The 21,431-nt window shown below is 47.1% G+C and overlaps 1 protein-coding gene across 5 annotated transcripts in view; it reads right to left on the reverse strand.

Annotated features, from left to right (window-relative positions):
* The window catches only part of Cdh13 (cadherin 13), a 1,135,782-nt gene that overhangs the window by 63,978 nt on the left and 1,050,373 nt on the right, over nt 1-21,431 (reverse strand). For all 5 annotated transcript variants that reach the window (XM_074055575.1, XM_074055576.1, XM_074055574.1 and 2 more), the window contains one exon: nt 12,006-12,259. In XM_074055575.1, the coding sequence (XP_073911676.1) occupies nt 12,006-12,259 (254 nt within the window). The remainder of the gene's footprint in view (nt 1-12,005; nt 12,260-21,431) is intronic.

Below are 21,431 nucleotides of genomic sequence, written 5' to 3' on the forward strand. Positions count from 1 at the left end.
GGGCACACTGTACCAGATGTTAACAAGAAAAGAGTGACTCAAGCTACCTCCAAAGAGCTCACACTACAGGCCAAAACACAGATAGAAGACACCACAAGAGAGGAAGGGCTGTGTCCTGTGGGGTCAGTAAATGATAGTCCAGGGACCAAACCTGCTCTTCTACCTGCTTGTGTAAATTAAGTTTTATTGGAACACAGCCATGCCTCTTCATTGACATTGCAGCTTTTAAGTTGCAATGACAGAGTTGAGTAGTCAAGACAGACTGTGTGGTTCACAGAGCCTACATCCCTTATGATATATATGGCTCTTCATGGGAAAAGTTTGCTGACCCCTGCTGACTACACAGAATAAGAAGCTGCAACCGAAGGAAGCAGGTTGCTGACCCTGCTGGTTCTGGGACTCAGTTCCAGGCTGGATCAATGGGATGGGTTAGGGCTGTGTCACCCTCACTGCCGACTGTGGTTTAGTGAGAAGCAGAGCGGACCACCAAAGGTCTCCCTTCTCTCCCACATCATGGATGTTGATGATGTGGCTTTCCAAGGCAGTCGTGCTCTGAGAGCCCAGTACCGAGCACCTGAGTGTCATCGTGTCCCCACAGTGGAACCTGCAAAGCTGAGGGTGCCTGGGCGGGGATGCTGGCAGAGAGAACAGAAAGAAAAGTGTCTTCTCCCATCTCTCAAGCCCAAGGGAAGGTGCAAACCAGAGAGGAGCATCAAGTAATAATTAAATGAAGACATTTAATTAGCTTTCATTTGTAGTGTTTATTAACGTCAGACCCTGATGGAAACCCTTTTTTATCCTTTGCAAGGTAGTATTGTTAACTCCTGAATGGGGTTCTCTGTAGTTTAATGCTTGGGAAGACATTAACTTTGAAAATTATTCGCCTGTAATTTACTCACTGAGGAGTGCCTACGATGTGCCACAGGTACCGTTCCAGACCAGGGCGGTCCCTGGGGATGACAGCCCAGTGAGGGGACAGGCAGTGAACACACAGGCAAGCAAGAACAGGGGATTGTCATTATCTGCCCTAGTAGAGACCTATGACATCACTGCAAGCACCAAATTAGTCAATGTTGAACTGATGGACTTGGGAGTTAGGGTCCACAAGACTCGGGCCACAACGGTTTTGCCAACAGATGAGAACATAGCCTTGTTTTATGTGTCTTTCACATCTTGTTCAGCGACACCTCATTTAGCACGCTTTACTAATTCAGGAGCATTTCTCTCGAGGCCAATAGCACTACAACTCATAGCTGAACACGTGTGTTTTCTCCTTAAGACACAACACAGCTTCTGTGCTTAAGGACACTGGACATCACTGTGTTTGGCCACTTTAAACAGGAAATCACCAAGAAAAAGCACAAAAAGATGTACTGTGTTCTCATCCGGCTGGTCCCCCATTTCCCATCATCACAGGTTTCAAAAGAAATCCCAGACTCAAAGGGTGTGAATGAATGGGGAGCAGGGATTGAACACACACTCTCTGAGCCTGGGCCTCTGGCCACACACGAGACAAAGATTCCACCATGCACAGAGTCATTAAGAGATGCTACAGGAGCTTAAAGAACCTGGGCGTTCTATGGAGTATTTTTTTTTTAAATGACAGCATATCCCCTTGCAAAATAGGGAAAGGAAATGCTTTCCTGTTACAAAGTTCTGTGGCATAAGCATTATCTGGTTTGAATTCCATCTCCTTCACTCACAAACTGCTGCAGTGACCTCAGCTAACCACGCCCACCTCACACAGGTGCCCACAGCATGGCCAGGAGGACACACCATCAGATTTCTAGGCACGACAGCAAGCCACGTCTCACATTTTCCCTGCTTCGTTAAATTCTACCTTTCACTCATGGTTCTGATTCTTATGCCCTAACCACTTTCAATGTTATTGTTTTATAGTCTAGTCTTGTTTGTTTGATCAGATTTCTCTTTTTACTTCAAGTGCAGCTGCTGATTTCCGTGGGTGAGGGAGTCACAGCTGACCCAGCTGCTAGAGTAGGATCTGGAATGAGCCTCAAAGACCCCTGCACTGAAGGCTTGGTCCCCAGTCCCTGGCCCTGGTGGGGACTTTAAGAGATCGGCCCCAGCGGGAGGTGTTCAGGTCACTGGGGGTGTGCCCTAGAAGGGGATTATGAGAATTTGCCCCTTCTTCTTTCTCTTTTTGCTCCCTGGCTTGCCTTGGGATTAACAGCTTGCTCTGCCATCAGTTTTCTCTCTGATGTGCCACCACAGGCACAAAGCTATGGGATCAAGTGACCAAAACTTCCACAACTATGAGCCCAAACTATGCATCTCTCTCTCTCTGTCTTGCAGTACTTGAGTTTAAACTTAGGGCGTCAAGCTTGCGAGGCAAGCGTTCCACCACTCGAGCCACATCTCCCAGTCCTTTTTATTTTAGTTATTTTTCAGGTAAGGTCTTGTGCTTTTTCCCTGGTGGGCCTGGACTACAATCCTCCTGCCTACAGCTTCCTGAGTGTAGCTGGGATCACAGGCATGCATCATTACGGCTTATGGATTGAAGCCGTCTTGCTAACGGCTTGCTAACGTCTTGCTAACGTTTTCCCCTGGGCTGGCTTCTAACAGCGATACTGCTCATCTCCACCTCCTGAGCAGCCCTTTTCTCTTTATGAGTTCGTTTGCCTCAGGTACTTGGTGTAGAAATGGAAAGCTGACTGTCTACCACCCTGGCCTTTCCTCACGCCCACTGCTGGGTTGCAGGCTCAGGCCCCACACAGAGCATCTTCCGTGCAGCCGTGTTTTGGCTAGAGTCATTAATTTCACTCTTGCTCCAGGGAGCCACGAAGTAATCCTGCCTTTCTGATCCCACCTTTCATTTTACAGGAGAAGAAATAGGCTCACTGTGAAAAGTGACCCATGCCAGCAGTGTCACGCAAAGCCACACCAGAGCCACCTCAGAATTGGGCGCAAAGGGAAACCCAGCAATGCCGATCCCGTTTTACTTAAACTTTTCCTATTTTGCTTATTGTGATTTAAAAAAAAAATCATGATTTCATGAGTCCTTGGTGTCCCCTTAGAGTTTGTGCCCAAGACACATGCCTGGCAGGACTCGGCTTTGTGCCACCCAGCCCTGTGGGGAGGTCTCCATCATCTCCTTCTCCTGCCTGACAGGCTGCCCCAGCCCCACCATCTGTTCCACCAGCCACACCTCCTGCACTTTTCTCAACTTGGTGCCCTGTGGAGGTGTACTTGGCCTCTGACCCTTGCCGCCTGTGGCTGCTCTGTGACACAGACACTCTTCAGTGCAGTATCTGAAGATGCAAACTTTTGCCCTTACATCTTAAGCACCCATCTTCAAGGGAGCTGTGGGGACAGTTGTGACTTGCAAGTCTGCCTCAGGGCTCTCATTGGTGTTGTGGGTGGGGTTTGGAATGGACACTGGTCATTTTTGGCTGCTCAGTGCCCTGCATCATTCGTCATAGCACACTCCCTTTTGGAGAAACCCCTGCTTTGGGGGTGGACGTAGTAACACTGTACCCTTGCTCAAGACACAGCAAGAACGGACCTGTGACCCACGACTTCATTCCAGTTTTGTGGGGAAAGGTAGAGGTCATGGTTACTACATGGGGTGAGGACCATGTTCCCTTTGTGGTGATTCCTATTGCTTCCTCTTTTGAGTTCCCCAGCTCATTCCCCAGCTCCTTCTCTAACCCCCTGCCCATTCTGTCATCCTCAATGTCAGTCATTCCCCCTAATATCACTGGTGGTTTCTGTCGCTTGCAACCATGGGGAATGAGAAATGATTACAGGTTCTGAGTTGTAATGGCCTCTTTTGCTCATAGGTACAAGTCTTCTTTGATTTATCAAATTTCAAATAGTCAACCAGATCCTAAACTTTCTTGGGTGACAGAGTATCTACAACTCAAGGTATTACTCTACTTAGCACAACGTGGTGTGCCTTGCAGAATGTCTTAAAATATTGATCAATTTAATCCAGCTGCTGAAACCAGGAACAGGTTCACTAGCAGAAAATATGACTATGTTTCATGCACACCCTCGAAGACTTTCTTAATCAAACACACCTGTCTACCAAAGCACAAAGTTGCAAACCTTCACCAATTGCATGTCTGAGTGTCACCTATGATAGCACTCACCACTCATTCATGGGTTCTGTCATCTCTGCTGGCATGTGAACAAGCATGACAAAACAACATTTAGAAGCTTCTGTCTGCAGCTTTGGATTTTCCCTGGAGTAGGGATAGATTGTAACCACAAGATTGCAGCAGCGCCATGTCTGGGACAGGCTTGGGGACCACCCCATGGCTCAAGGCAGCAATCCTCAACTATTTCAAACGCCTTTCTTAAAAATTTCAAAAAAAGCAAAGCAGACTGAACAACACAAAAAACACTGGGCAGGAAAAATATTAACATTCGTCAATATTTTCTATGTTGGTCCTGATAATCCCTTAGGCTGACAAGAAGGACAATCATATTCAAACACAGTCAATTTGAAGCCATGTTTCAAACAATGAAAGTCTGCCCGTGGCAAATTTATAATACCGCTTGCAGACAGATGTTAAAAAGCTGGTTGATTTATAAAATAACCTTTCAACTGTTTATCCAAACGGTTAGCTGTTTCAAATTAACAAACTGAACAGCTTTGACTGAAGTTAATAGGGAAAATCTTTGTGTCCAGGTCATTATAAAAGCCAGGATTCTATTTTTAGTCAGTGAAGATGTTAAATCTTTAAAAATTCAGCTGTGTAATTTATTAGATCTTGTTTCCCACCGGCACTTTTATAACAGAAAAATCTGACCACTAAAAATAAGGGCTGGTTGTTCTAATACGTTTACATAAATAATTAAAAATTCCACAGCAGAGCAGGCAATAAAATGTATTACCACTATAAACATCCAACAGAAGCACATCACTTTAATTAAAAATTACAAAGGCACCACTGTACACGACTCATTTATATTTCAAGCTTTGACTTTGTTGATGCCAGAAAGAAATATCTTAACTCGTTAAAAAACAACAAAACAATGACCTCATCCCAAATCCTGTTATTGAGGTCGGTAACCACGTTTAATTAAGAGAAACTGTAAATAATATATTTTAGTTGATGGAGGGCTTCTCTTAATTTCCCCAGAAAGAAATGTTATTATTTGGCCTTTAACTTGTGATTAAAATTTAAAAGGTGGGAGTCACCCCAAATTAAATCTGATTTTGAAATGTGGTTTGGGGGTTTGAAATGCTCCTTCCTCCCAAGAAATGTTTTTGACCCCTATGTTTCTAAAATTGCCAGTGAGGACATAATTCTCATTTTCAAGCCAACTGATTTCTGCCTTCTCTTTCAAAAGTCTTAGAAGGTACAGAATAAAATGCCCATAGGCAGCCAATGACGATTTTCCCTAAATTTCTCATATTTTTTTGTGATTTTCTTTAAAAGTGCTCCAATATTAGATTAAACAAGGTATGAAAGAAAAGGACTTGATGAGTTCCAGGAAGACCAGCACGAGCTGAAATTGGGCATTTTAACAACTCTTTTGGGGTGGAATTTTCACTCTGAGTTGCGTTCTTTACCATTTCCAATGCGCGAATGAATTCTTCCATCCGTCTAAAACGCATCTGAGTCTGAGGGAGGAGGAGAAAGGAAATGAAATAAAAAAGACGGAGCCCCAAAGAAATCAGGACAAAGCCAAGTGCAGTTTTCAAAGGCATGAGTGTCTCATCTGGATTTGATTCAGATATTCTGTGCTCAAAGAATAGACTCAATTTGGATCGAGGCTTTGGAGAAAGGGTTGGTGGGTGGAAATGGCTCTTCAATGAATGCAACTTTCATGGGACTAGAAAGTGCAGGAGGCCTGCGTGCCCACTGACGCCTCCCCCTTGGGATAAAGAAGGCCATTTGCAAATGTTTTCATGACAGGTTTGCATTAGTCAATGTTGGAAGTTAAAAAAAAATGATAACTTATGACTGCTTATGCACAAAAAATATTTGCCTGTAGACACCCCTAACCCACTGCCTCCATCCATTCTACACCCGTTCACTGGGCTCTCGCCCACTGCTGGACCTGGGCTGTTTTAAGACCTTTGACTCTTAAGAATTTCTTCAGTCTGAGGTGGCCACACCTCAAATAACATCAGACATACTGGAATATAGCTATATTTCAAGTACACTTTAACCTGCAAAGTTTTGAAATAATTTTTATAATTTTATTTTTTGGAATCATTTGGCCTTAAAAAAAACCATCCTTAATAGTAGCCAACAATCTCTCCCATACCTACTCAGACATTCTTTCAAGGTGACATGTACAGATAGTTTGCCTTTTGCAGATATCAAGTTCTACCTGCCGAAGGGGTAGAACTTGACACCTGGCGTTTCATTTCTTTCCTTGCTATTTTCCATTCCTTCCTCCCTGGATGCGAGGGCAATCTGGCTGCAGCATCTGTCACCCCGTCGATCACTAGGGTTGATCTGGCTGGCTTAGGTGGGTGTCCCCTTCCTCCCTCACAGCTCCATGCATCCCTCCCAAAGCTTCACACCCTTCCCAGATCGAGGAGGACTATTGTTCAGTCAAGGGTATACGAGTAGCCGTGCTCCCCTGCTAGAATCTACAAGCAAGCTTTCCAGGGCCATTCCTTCCTTCCTCTCCCTCAGGGCATCATCATTTATAGCAGGGGTTTTGCTCTTATGACAACAAATCCCTGGGAGGCTCAAACACGGAACATTTCTTTCACCATGTTCAGGCCCACGGTGTGCTGAGCACACACCATTGAGTGAATAAGTAACTAAACCCCACACTTTCTTCTGGCACAGTATTTAGCAGCACAATTACGTTATTTTGATTATACAAAAGTCTGGTATCACTAGTTGTTATGGTTTGGATGAGTGTCTTCCAAAATCCCATGTGTTGAAGCGTTGGTCCCCAGGCCACGGTGCTGATGGGCAGTGGTGGAGTCTCAGGAGTGGGGTCACTGGGGGAGGGCCCTTGAAGGGAATACTGGGGCCTCCACGTCCCTTTCTTTGCTTCCTGCTGTCGTGAGGTGAGCACTCCCCCACTGCCATGTGCTGCCTTACCTCAGGCCCAAAGCAACAGGGCCAACCGATCAGGGACCAGAACCTCTGAATCTGTGAGCTAAAGAAAGCCTTTCCCTTTTAAAAAGTTGATTAGCTCAGGTATTCTGTTACAGTAATGCAAAGCTGACTAACACATTGGATGTTTTCATTAAAATTTTTGCCCTGTAGTTTTTTTTATTATTAAGTTGAAAGGTTCAGTTCTCATGGCAGAAACTGCTCGCCACCTCCCAATAGCCACTCTTCCTTAGTAAAGAGCCTCAGGTTTAAAAGCAAGTACATGGTTACCTACCCAAGTGATCACATTTCTCACTACCCTTGTAGGCACGTGTGTTCATATGACCAATTTTGGCCAGTGACACTTACAAGGAAATGTGGTTGACTTCCAGGAAGTCTCCTTAAAAGACAGAAAGCACCCCTTCTTCTTCTTCCTTCCTTTCCCACACTGCTATCTGGAATGCAGATATGAAGGCTGGAGCACTAGCAATCACAACAAACCATGAGGAAGAGGGTGAGAAATGGCAAGCAAGACATATCCTGGGCTCTTGATCGGGGCTATACTAGCCCTTGCCTGCCATACTTGTCTAGACTTATTTAATGTGTGAGAAAAAAAAAAACCCTTCTCTCTTATCTGAGCCACTGTCATTTTGACTTTTCCTGTTATATTCAGCCAACCTTATTTGCCGCAGATACAGCGTTTGACACACACTTGCAGGGCCCCTGGATGAATGACCCCTTCTAAAGAACGCCGATCAGAATATGTAATTTTGCATGGGCAGAGGCGGTGTTTTTCCCTCTACATGTATCTTACATATTCAACGTGCAGGCAGGAGTCTCTGCTGTGAAATTGTCCACACACCCTGGACAAGATGAGTTCTGTCTAAATAATGTGTGGAGTAGGAATTGCTACTTGGGTGCTTCCTAAGAACTTGGTTATTGAGAACAGGGTAAATCCTCCCAGGATGTCTGAATGTAGCCAAATCAGGGGGCCTGGGAGAAGAAGGCTTGGTTCCGTGGGTAGTGGCGCCATGGTGGAAACTGAGCAAATTCAATTCCTCTCATTCTAGCACAATGACCATGGAGCGGACCTTTCTACCAGTAACTAACCAACAAGTGCACCAGAATGGGTCTGCTCCTCCTGAGAGGTCCAGAAGTGTCCTTGGGGGCCACCAGAGTCCTGTCTGTGCCCCTCGAGGGTAGATCTGCCCTGAAAGTGAAGCAAGGCTGACGTCACTGTGTGTTGAGAAATCACGGGTGACGGCCAGTTCTGTTTTAGGACATGTCAGTATTTACATGATCCTGGATCAGGGGACACCATAGAAGTTACAAAGGAAAATATAAATTTGAATTTGACTGTCTAGATGTAAAACATAAATAATTCTGCTTTTTTTTTTTTGGTGGTACTGGGGTTTGAACTCAGGGCCTCAGGCTTGTTAGGCAGGCGCTCTACTGCTTCAGCCACTCCGCCAGCCCAAGAATTCTGTTTTTCTCAAGAAGGCGTTAACGATAGCAATACTTTTGCTCTGGTGAAGTCTTTCCAGGGACTTTCTTCAGAAAATTAAACAGTGCATTAAACGAGGTAACTACAAGCATGTTCATAGTCTTTAAAAAATGCAAACAAACAATCAGAAATGATGTCATATTCCACAAAGGGGAGCACAAACGCGTGAGCAGATCCGTGTGACAGAGCAGCAGCCTATCACTGAGGGACAAAAAATAATGGCTGTTTCTTGACATGGGCACCTGAGCAGCACATACTGGCAAGTAAAAATGGCAGGCTCCAGGACAGGATGGCTATGTCGGCCAGTTTTGGTCATTGTTTTTTAAAAAGGACAGCCTTCACACGTGGTTAAGGGGGTTTCCTCAGTGGGAGAGGTGATTATGGTTATTTTATTTTCTTCTTTATTTTTGACTCTTTTCCAAAATTTCCACCATGAACTGTCTTAACCTTGTGGTAAGGATAAGAAGACACAAGTTACTAAAGCAAGAAATCCACCTGTCATTTGGCTACTGCTGTCCATTTTGATTTGGTGATGAGTGTGTGTGATGGGCTTTTAACTGGGTCTTAATAACCCTGGCCTTTCAGAGAGCATCCAGTCCGCTGCACAGATGCCACCTGTCAGGGGCTGCTGGCTTCACAGAGATCAAGGCACCTCCCGGCTCCAGCGTCCACGGTGAGAGAAGGGACAACAGGCTACTCTCAGGATGCCCATCAAGCCTCTGACCCTCCCCCAGCCCATGTGCTTCTCAGTGTGGGGGGGAGATGGAGACGAGCCCCAGAGAATCTTGTGATAGAGCTGGAGTAGGGAGACAGAGCAAAAGAGAGGGGGGAGGAGGAGGAGATGTCAGAGATACAAAAATGTCATCAGGAGCTGCCTGACTCCTGCCTTGTAGAGGAGGGAGGGAAATGGAGGCAAAGGGAAAGGGGTAGAAGAGAAGAAAAAAGAGGAGGGAAGAAGAAAGAGGAAGAAAGAACCAGAGACAGAGAGAGAGAGAGAAAGAGAGAGAGAGAGAGAGAGAGTCAAAGAGGGGGTTGGAGGTGAGACAGAGACGGGGAGGGAGAAGGACAGAGGGAGATGGGGATGAGGGGGAGGCAGGGGAGAAATGGGGCTAAGGAGAAGCACACAGAGATGTACCCAGTCACGCTGAGACAGGGTCACCCATGCTCACCACAGGGCCTACTGCAGTGCCATGGCTGGTAAGTGAGACTGTTAAGGGCATATGTCTGGCCAGCATCTTTCTTTCAGTGTCTTAGTCAGCTAAGAACAAAGTTCTCCTGGAGATAAAAACCAGGATTCCCAGAGTGAAGTTCCTCCCTGTCCCCTTGCCTGGCCCCTCAAGAACTTTACAGCAATAACACCACCACTCACAAGGTCACCACAACTCCCTGAGAGTTCTGGGGAGCCAAGTGACAATTATTAGAAAACTGTCTCTCAGCCTGGCTCCTCGCAGCCCTGCACACACAGTTCCCCGGGACCGCACTCCTCAGTGTGCAGGAGCAGAAGCTGCAAATCATTAATGACAACAGCTCTGGGTCAGTGCTGTGACCTCTGCCTTTCTTGAGCTCAGAGCCAGCACTGTGTGTGTGTGTGTGTGTGTGTGTGTGTGTGCGCGCAGGGGGTGGTAGGGAGGGGAACTGCGTCCATTACTCTGGGAGGGAAGGGGCTGGAGTGAGCTTCTGTCCCCTGTGAGATCCTGGAGGCTGGATGGTCAGCCTGTTACCTGGAGCTTCAGGGGTGCCCTGGTTCCTTTGCTATGGTGAGCTGGTTCTCCAGCTGCTCCTGTGTGCTGGAGCTTGTCACCTGGCAAACTCTCCCTTTGCCTAAGTCAGCCAAAGCTGGTTTTAATCCGGGGATTCAGACTGAGCTCCTCTCTACTGTCTGCCCTCCTCAGTGGGGCCTGTAGTTCTGTACTGGACACCCCTATCTGCCTCTCCCCATTACATTAACTCTCTGATGCCTGGTGGCATCCCAAGTTGTGACAGCAATGGCATAGCCTTAGGTTTTGTGGTCTCGACCCCATCCAACTCATTTTATCCCCCCAGGAACTGCCTGCTCTCACCTCCTAGTGTAAAAGATACAAAATGACAGTTAAGCTCTCCTAAAGACATTGTAAATGTGTACAACGGTCTGGTAGTCTCTTATGCTACAGGCTTCCTCTCTAAGTACTTAAGGGAGGCTTTCTCTTAGTGTTTCAATTGCTTGTTTCTTTGGCCAGATATGGAGCAGGGGGAAAAGGAAAAAAGAGAAGGCAAAGACGAATGGTGGTTTTGGAGTCACATTATTACAGGATTTGGTGTCATTCTGCACTGTTACCTAGTTCATCTGACATTTCAGAAAGTTTTTTTGTAAAATTAAGTCCACTTTGGGGATGGGAAAATAGCTTCTGCTTCCTCCCTGTCAGCTCACTCTATGGTGAAGTGGCTGACCAGGGATCATGTCACACAGTCCGATATTTCCAATCGGAAAAGCAAGATGCAAGAGTCTAATTCTTGAGTATGTATGTGTACCTTATATGAGGAGAAGAGCAGATTTTGGAAGAGAAAGATGAATGATTTGAGGGCTGGTAGAGTGGCTCAAGTGGTAGAACACCTGCTTTGCAAGGCCTTGAGCTCAATCCCCAGTACCACCAAAAAAAAAAAAAAGAATAAATAAATAAATAAAGATGAATAATTTTCTTTTGCAGAGACAAGCTGTGCATTTGGACCTGCACACTGATTTTAGCTCAGACACAACACATGGACAAGGGCATCTTGTAATCCCTGGCATTTGACACACCATAGGTGACAACTGCTGAATTAAGTCTCATTATGAAAATACCTTCTGCATAAGTACTGGGCAAAGCTTAAGAAATGTAGACAGACGTTTTTGGAGACTTTTTTTTTTTTTTGCCTGCCATTCATTGGGCAAAACCCCGATCTGGTGGTCCATTGCTAAGGAGCAAATGTTTTGGCTCCTTTCTCTGGCAGTCTAAAATCATCTGGCATTCATCAGACAGAGGAGCCTGGACTTGGCAGATTGTCCTCTGCCACCATGGTGGGAAGTCTTGACCAAGTGACTGCACCTGTTTGAATCTGCAATACCCTTATCTGTAAATGGAGTCAGCCAACGCCTTTGTCACCAAGCCAAGGAAATGACAATATAGGTCACATTCTGGGATGCAGGAGGCCAGAAAAAGTGGCTCCTTTCTTTCCCTCTCAGAACAGGGCTTGGTGCTGGCAGAACAGGACTGTCATGTGGGAACACAGCCCAGAAGCCACTCCCCTCCTGGGCTGGACTCAGGTGTGGGGACACTGCGGTCACCCTGAGAGCCCAGATCCCTGGCTCCATCATCCATAAACTCCTCCTCATGGTGCTTTCCTCCCACCCATTCAGACCCTTAACAAGTTCAATGGTATTTTGTCCCTGGCAGCCAGCTTCTACGACGAGGAAGGAGAAGCGGTGCCTGCCTCCCATGCCGCTCACCCACCTGATGGTCTGATGTTGCAGGGAGTCGGGGTCCGTAGCGTTCACGGTCAGCAGCACGCTGCTCACAGCGATGTTCTCCTGCTTGGTCACTGTCATGGGGTCTGGGTAGAAGACCGGGCCCTCGTTGACATCTAGGACTGTGATGTGGACGGTGGCTGTGGAGCTGGGGCCATAGGAGACGTCAGGTACCAGCGGGTCCTCGTTCTCCACTTTGATCAGCAGAGTGTGGAAGGCAGAAATCTCATAGTCCAGGGGCTGGGAAGCAGACAGGGGTGTCAGATGTCCATATGCCACAAAAGGCTGTCATTGTGCACAAAGTCCCTCTGCACTGTATGAGCAGCAGTGGGCACACTGGGATGGAGCCAGGTTTGTGGTCCAAGCTTATGCCCTTGGGACATCCTCTTTCAGAAAAAGAATATGGAACTTAGGTCTGGGCACTGTCGCTTTTTTAGAGTGACAAACAAGTGACAACATGTTACGCGAGCCTCAACAAGTGGCCCCTCCCTTCTGAGACTCCTGTAGGCAGCTCACTGGCAGGGTTGATTTTGAAAGGCTTGCTGCCAGGAACCTGTGGGGGTGGGGTAAATGAGAGCCCAAAGCCTGAAACCCAAGCTTCATCAGTGTCACCATGAGACAACCCTGCCTCTGTTATCACAGCAGATCAAACCAGGGTCTCATTTCTAGTGCTTCTCATGCTTTTGCAGCAGGTCTGAGGCTTAGGTTGCTCCCTCACTCATAGTAATGTAGTGTTTCCTTCATAGTAGGAAGGATGTAGGGAAAAGATTTGAGAGTCTGAAAGAGTACGGGGTGCTGGGTTCTTTGCCACCCAGGGGCACTGGAAAAAGTATGGGGGTATTTTCACCATGACATGAAGGCTCTCTAGCCATGTACTGCGCAGTGGACAGAGATGTGAGACACACAGCCATACCCAGGACAGTCCCAGCCCCAGCGAGTGCTCCGATGAGGAGCACTCGAGATGATTTTGCAAAGGAGACTGATAGCACCACCTCCCTCTGCTACTGTGTCAAGAAAACCCCATTACAAAGAGCATCGAACTGTCAGTCTCTTTCCATGGGAGCCTCGTGACGCAACGAGTGTCATTTCCCACAATAGGGCTCTGTTGCCCACAACACAAGGGAAGACATTCAGGTGAGACAGGAGCAAACTGGGAAAAACAGTGAACTCGAACTCCTCAGAGCCAGGCCACAGTGGGTATTCTTGTTAGGAGGATGAGAAGAATGAGAGCCAAGGGCTTTGACTAGCAATTCACCAGGGTAAGCCAACAACAGGTGTGCAGATCAAAATGGTTGTGGGAAGAGGGGAGTGCAGACCAGGGTGGTTGAAGATGGGGAAAGCTCTAGGGAGATGCATGAGTCAGAAATAGAACCCATATTTTCTCTCATCTGGAAGATAGACCCAATACAAATACAGCAATAGAATGAAAACAGGTCACACTAAGGGGAGGTCACTAACGGGAGAGAAAGGGTAAAAAGAAGGAAGTTAAGAAGGTGAATATGAGGTTGGTGGTGTGACTCAAGTAGTAGAGTACCTGCCTAGCAAGTGTGAGGCCCTGAGTTCAAACCCCAGTACTGCAAAAAAAAAAAAAAAAAAGGTGAATATGGTTGATGTACTTGTTATATAAGAATGGATATAGAATTTTTTAAAAGTTTCTTTTATTCATATGTGTATACAATGTTTGGGTCATTTCTCCCCTGGATATAGAATTTTTAAACGTGTTGGAATCACCATAAGAAGGGGACTAAGGTAGAAAGAAGAAAAATAGAGGGGGTGAACAATTTGGGTTATATTATATGTATACATGGGAAATGTCCCAATGAAACTCCCTGTATAGCTATCTTAAACAAACAAAAATGTCGTTTTTCAAAAACGGAGAACAGGAATGTAAATCAGGTCCTGCCTGGGGGGTTGGTATCAGTGGGAGGAGGAGGATATAAGGAAAGGGAGAAGGAGGGTGAATGTGGTGGAAATATTTTGTAGTCGTGTATGAAAATGGAAAAAAATGAGACCTGTTGAAACTATTCCAGGAATGGGGGGAGGGGATACAGGAGAACGATGGAGGGGGTGAGCCCAACTATGATATGTTGTAAAAGCTTTTGTAAATGTGACAATGTACCCCAGTACAACGATAATACGATAATAAAAAGGAATGGAACCCGGTAGACTGAGTCAGATCTTTCATTGTAATTTGACTAACGTGTCTACAGTGCTAAGCAAAGCATCCCTCCCACACACTCAAAGGTGCACGAGCACATGTACACCAACGTGAGCACGCACAGAAGACATGCTTCCCCGTGACTGCTTCTGCTTTTCACCCCCAACAAGCCCCAGCAGTGTCAGCACAAGGACTGTCAAGAGTTAACAGATGCGAAACCCACGAAGCCGGGTAACTGCCCAGTTCTGTTTTGGTTCTATTCCTGTAACACAAGACTGGTTTACCAGTGCCGCCTTTTTTTCTTGGATCCTAATAACAGATTCCCTAATAACATCATCCTAAGTGAAGCCCCAAATTTACCACCTTGGTAAAGAAAATTTCAAACAAGGGCCAGCAGCTGCCATTCATAGAATGGTATCCAGATTAGGCAAATGGAAGGGACAGAAACTTCTGGCTTTCTGGGTGTGATAGCACTGAGGGTCAGTTCTCTGAAGAGGACTGGGACACAGTGCACCCCAGTCTCCTGAGAACTTTCTCCAGGCCTCCCCAACACCGGGCAGACCCACTGGGCACAGCTGGGAGGCACCAAGGCTTTCTTTTATGCTGACTTTCAGGGACACAGCTTTCTGGAAATAAAGTTAAAATACGATACATACTGGGATTGTAAAATCCCAAATCTAATTCCACTGAATTTTCTACCACAGTGAAAATGCCTCCATGGTGGGGGTTTCTTGAGTTTCTGAGCTCAGCAGGTCTCTTAATACACAGTGGAATTTGCTCCAACAGTTGAGGCCAGTGTGGTCAGCAGGTGGCTGAGCAGGCTGGAAGGCAGCAGGCCCAGGTGCAGAAACAAGAGAAGGGATTAAATACAGACCGCAGAAAGGTGGGCGTGATATGTTAGATGAGTGTGTGTGCATGTAGACATTAGGTGCACACATCTACATCTAAGAGTGCATGTGTGCATTTACACGTAAATTTGCATGCGTGTGTGTGTGTGTGTTCGTGTGCACATGCATGCATGAGACAGCTGAGGTTGGGTCCCCCAGAAGTGGAGCCGAGGCAGGGATTTGACACCTGATTTGCTGTTTGCATTTTCAGTGAAGAGGAGCCAAGAACTGGGGATGGAGCCAGGGAAGGCTATGGTCCCTGCTGGAGTCTGGTTTGGCTGGACGCTCTGGGGAGCTCTGCAGCTTGACTGGCCCTGTGGAATTAGACTCACCTCAAGGTGAAGGGCTGGCCTTTTGTAGCACGTTGAAGTCTGCCCTGCTATGAGCTCTTTCCGGAGCTGGGTCTAACCTTCTTGCCAAGGTAAGCCCTTTCTGGTGCAGGCAATTCTGCAAAGAAGGGGCAGCTGGGATGTGTTGGTAGCTACGCTAAGGGCCTGGAGGGGGTGGGGTGGGGTGGGGTGGGGTGGGAAATGGGGCAGAAGCATTATTGTTTAACCCGAGTGGCTTAAAGCAGTCGCAGTGTGTTCACTCACAGCCTGGAGGCAGAGTCTGAAATTCAGAGGTCAGCAGGGTGGCCTTGCTCTGGGCCCCTTGGGTCTCTCCCTTGCCTCTCTGTCAGCCCTTGGCTGGCAGCTGCATCACCACTTTTCTACCTCCCTTCCCACTCCGTGTTTGTGTCTCTGTCTTCACATGGCCACCTTTTTCTGAGGATACTAGGCACTGGATTAGGCCCACCCTACTCCAGTGTGACCTCCTTTTAACTAGTTATATCTGCAATGGCCCCGATTCCCGATAAGGTCATACCCACGATACTGGTGTGTCACAATTCAGCTCATAGCTGTGGGGCACACAGGCCTTAGGACTGGTATTTGATCTTCATCATGACTCTTGACCATTTCTTAGGACACTATCTATCTATCCCTCTGTGTGTGCTGGGAGCCCCTGTGTGCGTCATCTTATCTGACCCCTACAATGGTAGGTGTTTTATTCCTGCTGAATAGATGAGGAACCAGTTCCAAAAACACTGAGTAACTTGGCCCAAGTCACATAGTGGCACAGAGCTGAGACTTGACGCAGGGGGTCTGATGAGAGGCTCAGGGATGACTGCAGTTAAATTTCCCTGTGGCATTGGTGTGTAGAGGTTGACTACAGCCGCTCCTCTGCCCTACCTCGAGCTGCTCAATCATATTGGGTTTCCCTGAGCCTTCATGGTTGGGAGTATAATCTTCAGTGCCAAAGACAGAAGGGTGGGGTCAAGACCTGGCCCAAGGCTTGGTAACTCCAGGGACACCAGCAAGGCACTGCCATTCCCAGTGTCAACTCTGTTGACAAAATATCAGCACAGAGGTAAAGATCAAGGGACATGATGCCTGTCCAGCACTTCCCATGGAGGTCATCCCAGATTGAACATCAATACCAAGAGGGATTTGGGACTGAAATGACAGAGAGAGCCAGTGCTGAATTCTGGTTCTTCTGGAATGTTTCCAGACTGACTCCCTGAATGGAATTCTGGCTTCTGAGAAAGTAAGATGTGCAAAATGCCTCAGAGAGAGGGAGTGGAGAGAGAGAGAGGTGAGCTGGCCATGTGAGGCCACTTGAGGCCACAGGAGGCTGGCCTGTCCAGGGAGCAGAGCCTTTGTGTGCATTCCCATCACACAAGGTAGGACCTGACAATTCCAGGGGTACTCTGTCCTAGTACTCCACCTGGAGCTGGCAACGCAGGCCTCCATTCCCAGTCTCTTCCTGGGGTCGTGCTATGAATTAAGAAGCTTTCCATCTGTCACCTCAGACACACAGCCTCAGGAAGGGCTTTGTCTGGTGCTGGGCCTCTGTGTTGGATAGGTGGAGAAGTTGGAAATGCTTCTGATGGAAGCCACAGGGATGAAACTCAAGTACTACTTTATCAAGCATCAAGGCTGGGTGTGGACCACTATCCTGGAGGACATACAGGCTGGATGAGCTTCCCCACAAGGGCAGGACAGAGGACCTGGGGTCTGTTGTCTGGAAGGAGAAGACTCAGAAGTGATTTTTAAGCCATGATGGGTTTGGGGATCAAGGATGCTTCTTGAGGACAGGGGCATGGCTCAAGTAGTAGAGGGCTTGCTTAATAAGCTCAAGGCCCTGGGTTCAAGCCCCAGTACTGCCAAAAAAAAAAAAGGGGGTGCTGCTTTTGGATGCTTTCTTCTTTGAGGGCAGGGGAGAGAATAGGGTTAAAATGCAGGGTGATTATATTCAGCTAGAAGGATTGTTTCTTTGACAGGTTCACAAAGCATCTAAGGATGTTTGGACTGGAAGACTTAAAGATGAGCCAGGTTCTCATCTGGCAGAACCATTAGGATTTGGCCATGTTGGAAATAGGACCCCACTGAAAAGCAGCAGTCCCAAGACTATAGTGAGTTCTCCAGTATGTAGCACTGCTGACTGGCCAGGGCAAACCTACTTGTGGTTGGCTATTCCCAACCTCTTCCCCCTTACCTACCTCTGTGAGTAGAGGCTAAAAGGCCAGGTGAGGGCTTGCTCAGCCTTCCTCACAGCTCAGGGTGAATGTATATAATTTGTTGGCCAAAGAATCATTATGGAAAACCAATTGGGTACCCTTTGAAAAGATATCTTCACCCGTGGAAAGAAGAGGAGACATTCTCTCTCTTACTTTCCTGCCTTGGACACAGCAGTGGGAGAACATGATACCTGGGTTCTTTATGTCCAGGAGGAAAACCAAAGCAGCTGAGGTGCCCCCTGCTGGCTCCCTGACATCATGATCTGCCAGGCAATGCTGGACTGGCCTACCTTCACATAGGTAAGAAAGTCCCTAAATTCTCTCTGTTATTCCAGCCAGTATAGTCTGCCTGGTACCCGTGACTTGCAGCAGGAAGGATTCCTGCAGATGTGCTGGATCTCTGGCATCATGGTATGCACCAGAGGGCATGGCCAGGTCTGCCTCTCTCCAGATGGCTGTCCTGGGGCTTTGCCTCATGTGTGCTAAGAGGCAGGGAGCACTCAAGCCCTTCTGCAGCCAAGGAAGGCCACACACCAGTGAACTGAAGCCAGGTCCCAGCCTCCATGGGCACCTCCTCCCTGGAGTTTGCAGACTGTGTGGACATCCTGACAGACAGACTCCTCCTGAGACCATGTCCCTCCACAAGAGCTGTGCCTGTGGGTCACAGACTCATGAGGCACACCCTCCTCACATCCCCACCCATCAGTTACAGCCTGGGTTGACTACCATCTAGGTGATTTTCATCTGTGAGCCACAGTCCCTGACCAGTGTGGGCATGCTGGAAGAGAGCTGCTCCTTCCTGCAAGTCTGGTTTTACTTGGATTTTATTTTCCTCCAGCAGGACCAACACATGTTGGGGTAAAGTGGGCTTCCCCAGGATGAAAGATAAAGAGATGTAGTTACCCGTTTCCTCCTTAGGCTGCAAAGCAGTTGCCTAGCAGCTTCTGTAGACCCAAGGCTAGTGACAGAGGACAGCCTATGTCTGTGTTATTTTACAACTATCATGGCTTCAAAAGCACAGCCAGGTCTCCTGATGACTCTGCCATCACTTGCCTTATTGGAGAGGATGGAATGGGGAGATCCAAAGGCAGAAGAGGGTATGGCTTGTGAGGAACCTGAACCCATGTCCTCTAGCATGAGCCAGAAGTGGCTAAGATCTGCTGTTCTCAATGGCAGGGTCCCTTCTCCCCCGGAGCCCTGTGGGACTCTGTCACTGCAGCTGTTCCTAGGACTCTGGAGGACAGAATAATGGCCCTAATATGTCCATGTTTGGATCTCTGGAGTCTGTGCATGTGTGACCTTACATGGCAATGAGGACTTTACTGATGTGGTCATTAAAGACCTCATGAGGCGAGATTATCCTGAATTATCTAGTAGACTCAAGAGAATCACAAGGATACACAAAAAAGGGAGGTGGGAAGGCCAAGGGAGGAAGAAGTAGGAGAATTGCTGATGGATTTGGGAGCAGCGTTAGAGAGACAACCGAAAATGCTCTGTGCTGGCTTTGAAGACAAAGGGGCCAGGAGCCAAGGACTGTGGGCTGCCTTGAGAAGCTGGGGAGTATGAGGAAATGGGTTCTCTCCTGAAGCCTCCAGAAAGAATCAGCCCTGCCCACGCCTTTATTTTAGCCTAGAAGACCCTTGCTACACTTATGTCTAGAATTGTAAGATAAGAATTTCCTCCCAATTCCACACTATTTGTGGTGATTTGTTGTAGCAGCAATAAGAAACCAATACAACCTTAAGTGGCAGTCACTGTTCTAGACACTGTACATATTAGCTCACAAAATCCTCATAACTGCTCTAGACTGAATGTGTGTGTCCCCCCTCCCCAATTCATATACTGAAGTTATAACCCCCTCCAATGAATCATTAGAGGTGGGGCGATTGGAGGTGGTCAGGGCATTAGGCAGTGCCCTCCTCGGTGGCATTAGTGCCCTTATAAAAGAAATTCCAGAGAGCAGCCTCCTCCCTTCCAGCACATGGGGTACATGTGCTGGAAGAAGGCTCCTCCTGTGAGGAAGTGGATCTCACTTGACAATGAAGTCTATGGGAACACTGATCTTGGACTTCCAGCTTCCAGACCTGTGAGTAATAAACGGCCATTGCAAATGCAAATTAGTGCAACCACTATGGAAAGCAGTACGGTGATTCCTCCAAAAGCTAAAGCTAGAACTGCCATATGATCTACCCAAAGGAATGCAAGTCAGGATACAACGGAGACACCTGTGCACTGGTGCTCATCACAGCACCATTCACAACAGCCAAGCTATGGAAACAACCCAGGTGCCCTACCGCTGATGAATGGATCAAGAAAATGTACATATACATAGTGGAGTTTCACTCAGCCGTAAGGAACAATGACATGTGGTTTGAAGGTGAATGGATGCAACTGGAGGACATTGTGTTAAGTGAAGTAAGCCAGGCTCAGAAAGACAAAGGCCGCGTGTTTTCTCTCATACGTGGAAGACAGATGCAAAAGATAAACACGTACACAGAACCAAGCATGATCTTGCACAAACTCAGATGCAGAACATGTCTGTAACAGTGGAGCAGCTCCATGGAACTCGGGGAAGGAAGGAAAGGAAAAGAGAAGGACAGAGCATCAGCAATGTCGTAAACATCACATCTGTGAAGATAGAGGTTACAAGGATGGGTACTGAAAGCTGTTAAAAAATGGGGGGTGGAGGTAAAGGGGTGAGAGAGAGTAACGGAGGGGGTTGAATGGACCAAAGTAAAGTATACCCACATTGGGACACCCCTTTGAACATCAGCTTAGAAATTAATAATGAAAGACATGACTGTAAAATAAGTATAAGGTATGGGTGTGGGGGTACTGGAGGGAGGGGGAGGGTAGAAGAAGGAGATTAAGGTGAGGGAATATGGTGGATGGACTTCATATACCTACATGAAATAGAACAAAGAAACCTCTTGCAATTGCTGCAAGTGGGGCGGGGAGGAGGTCAAGGGGGAGAGACTGTGGGGTGATCCAACCAATGTACAATGTAAGCCTATTTGGAATTGTCACACTGAATCCCCCAGTACAGCAAACATATCCTAATAAAAAATTAACGGGGAAAAAAGAAATGTTACTTTCCCTCATCACTCTGCACACACACAAGTCATCAGTCCATGGTACGTTGTCACAACCTGGACAGACTTCGACAAGTGCCCTCAAAGGTGTGATGTCTTACCATTTTTCTCCTACAGGTAAGGAAACAAAGAGAATGTAGTCAGGTGTTGGGCCAAGGACACATGGGGAGATGGCACCAAGGGTCCCACTCTGCCCTCTGTCGCTATGACTGTAAATATGAGTCCTCACTGCTTTGGGGGCAAACAGTTTCATCTGCTAGGAAAGAAAGTGCTAGAATATGCAGGACCTGGTGTTCACTTCAGCAGAAACCACCCCAGAACTTTGCAGAGAGAGTTGCTGTGTGACAATGTCTTCCTCTGGGTCCTGAGGCCACCAGCATGGGTGGCTCCCTCGCTCTTGGCATTCCCACCTCATTCTACTTGTAGCCCAAGTGAGGGCCTGTGTGCTGGCCAGCCAGGCTGACAGGTTTCCCACCAAGAACTACTCCCTGTCTGTTTTTAGAGAATAACCAAGACTCTGCTAAAAAAAAAAAAGAATGATAAGAAACGTAATCATCCACATTTTGATTGCAGATCTTTAAAAAACCATTTTTATATATCTTTTAGTAATTCATTAGCAAATGTACCAAGGATCTCATTTGCAACTTGAGTTGGGCTTTCTTAACATCAGAGCTAAGAGTGAGTTTTACAGAACCTGTAGACATGTTGCTTTGTGCTC

The sequence above is a fragment of the Castor canadensis genome, chromosome 15 (assembly GCF_047511655.1).
Source record: "Castor canadensis chromosome 15, mCasCan1.hap1v2, whole genome shotgun sequence".
Lineage (NCBI taxonomy): Eukaryota > Metazoa > Chordata > Mammalia > Rodentia > Castoridae > Castor > Castor canadensis.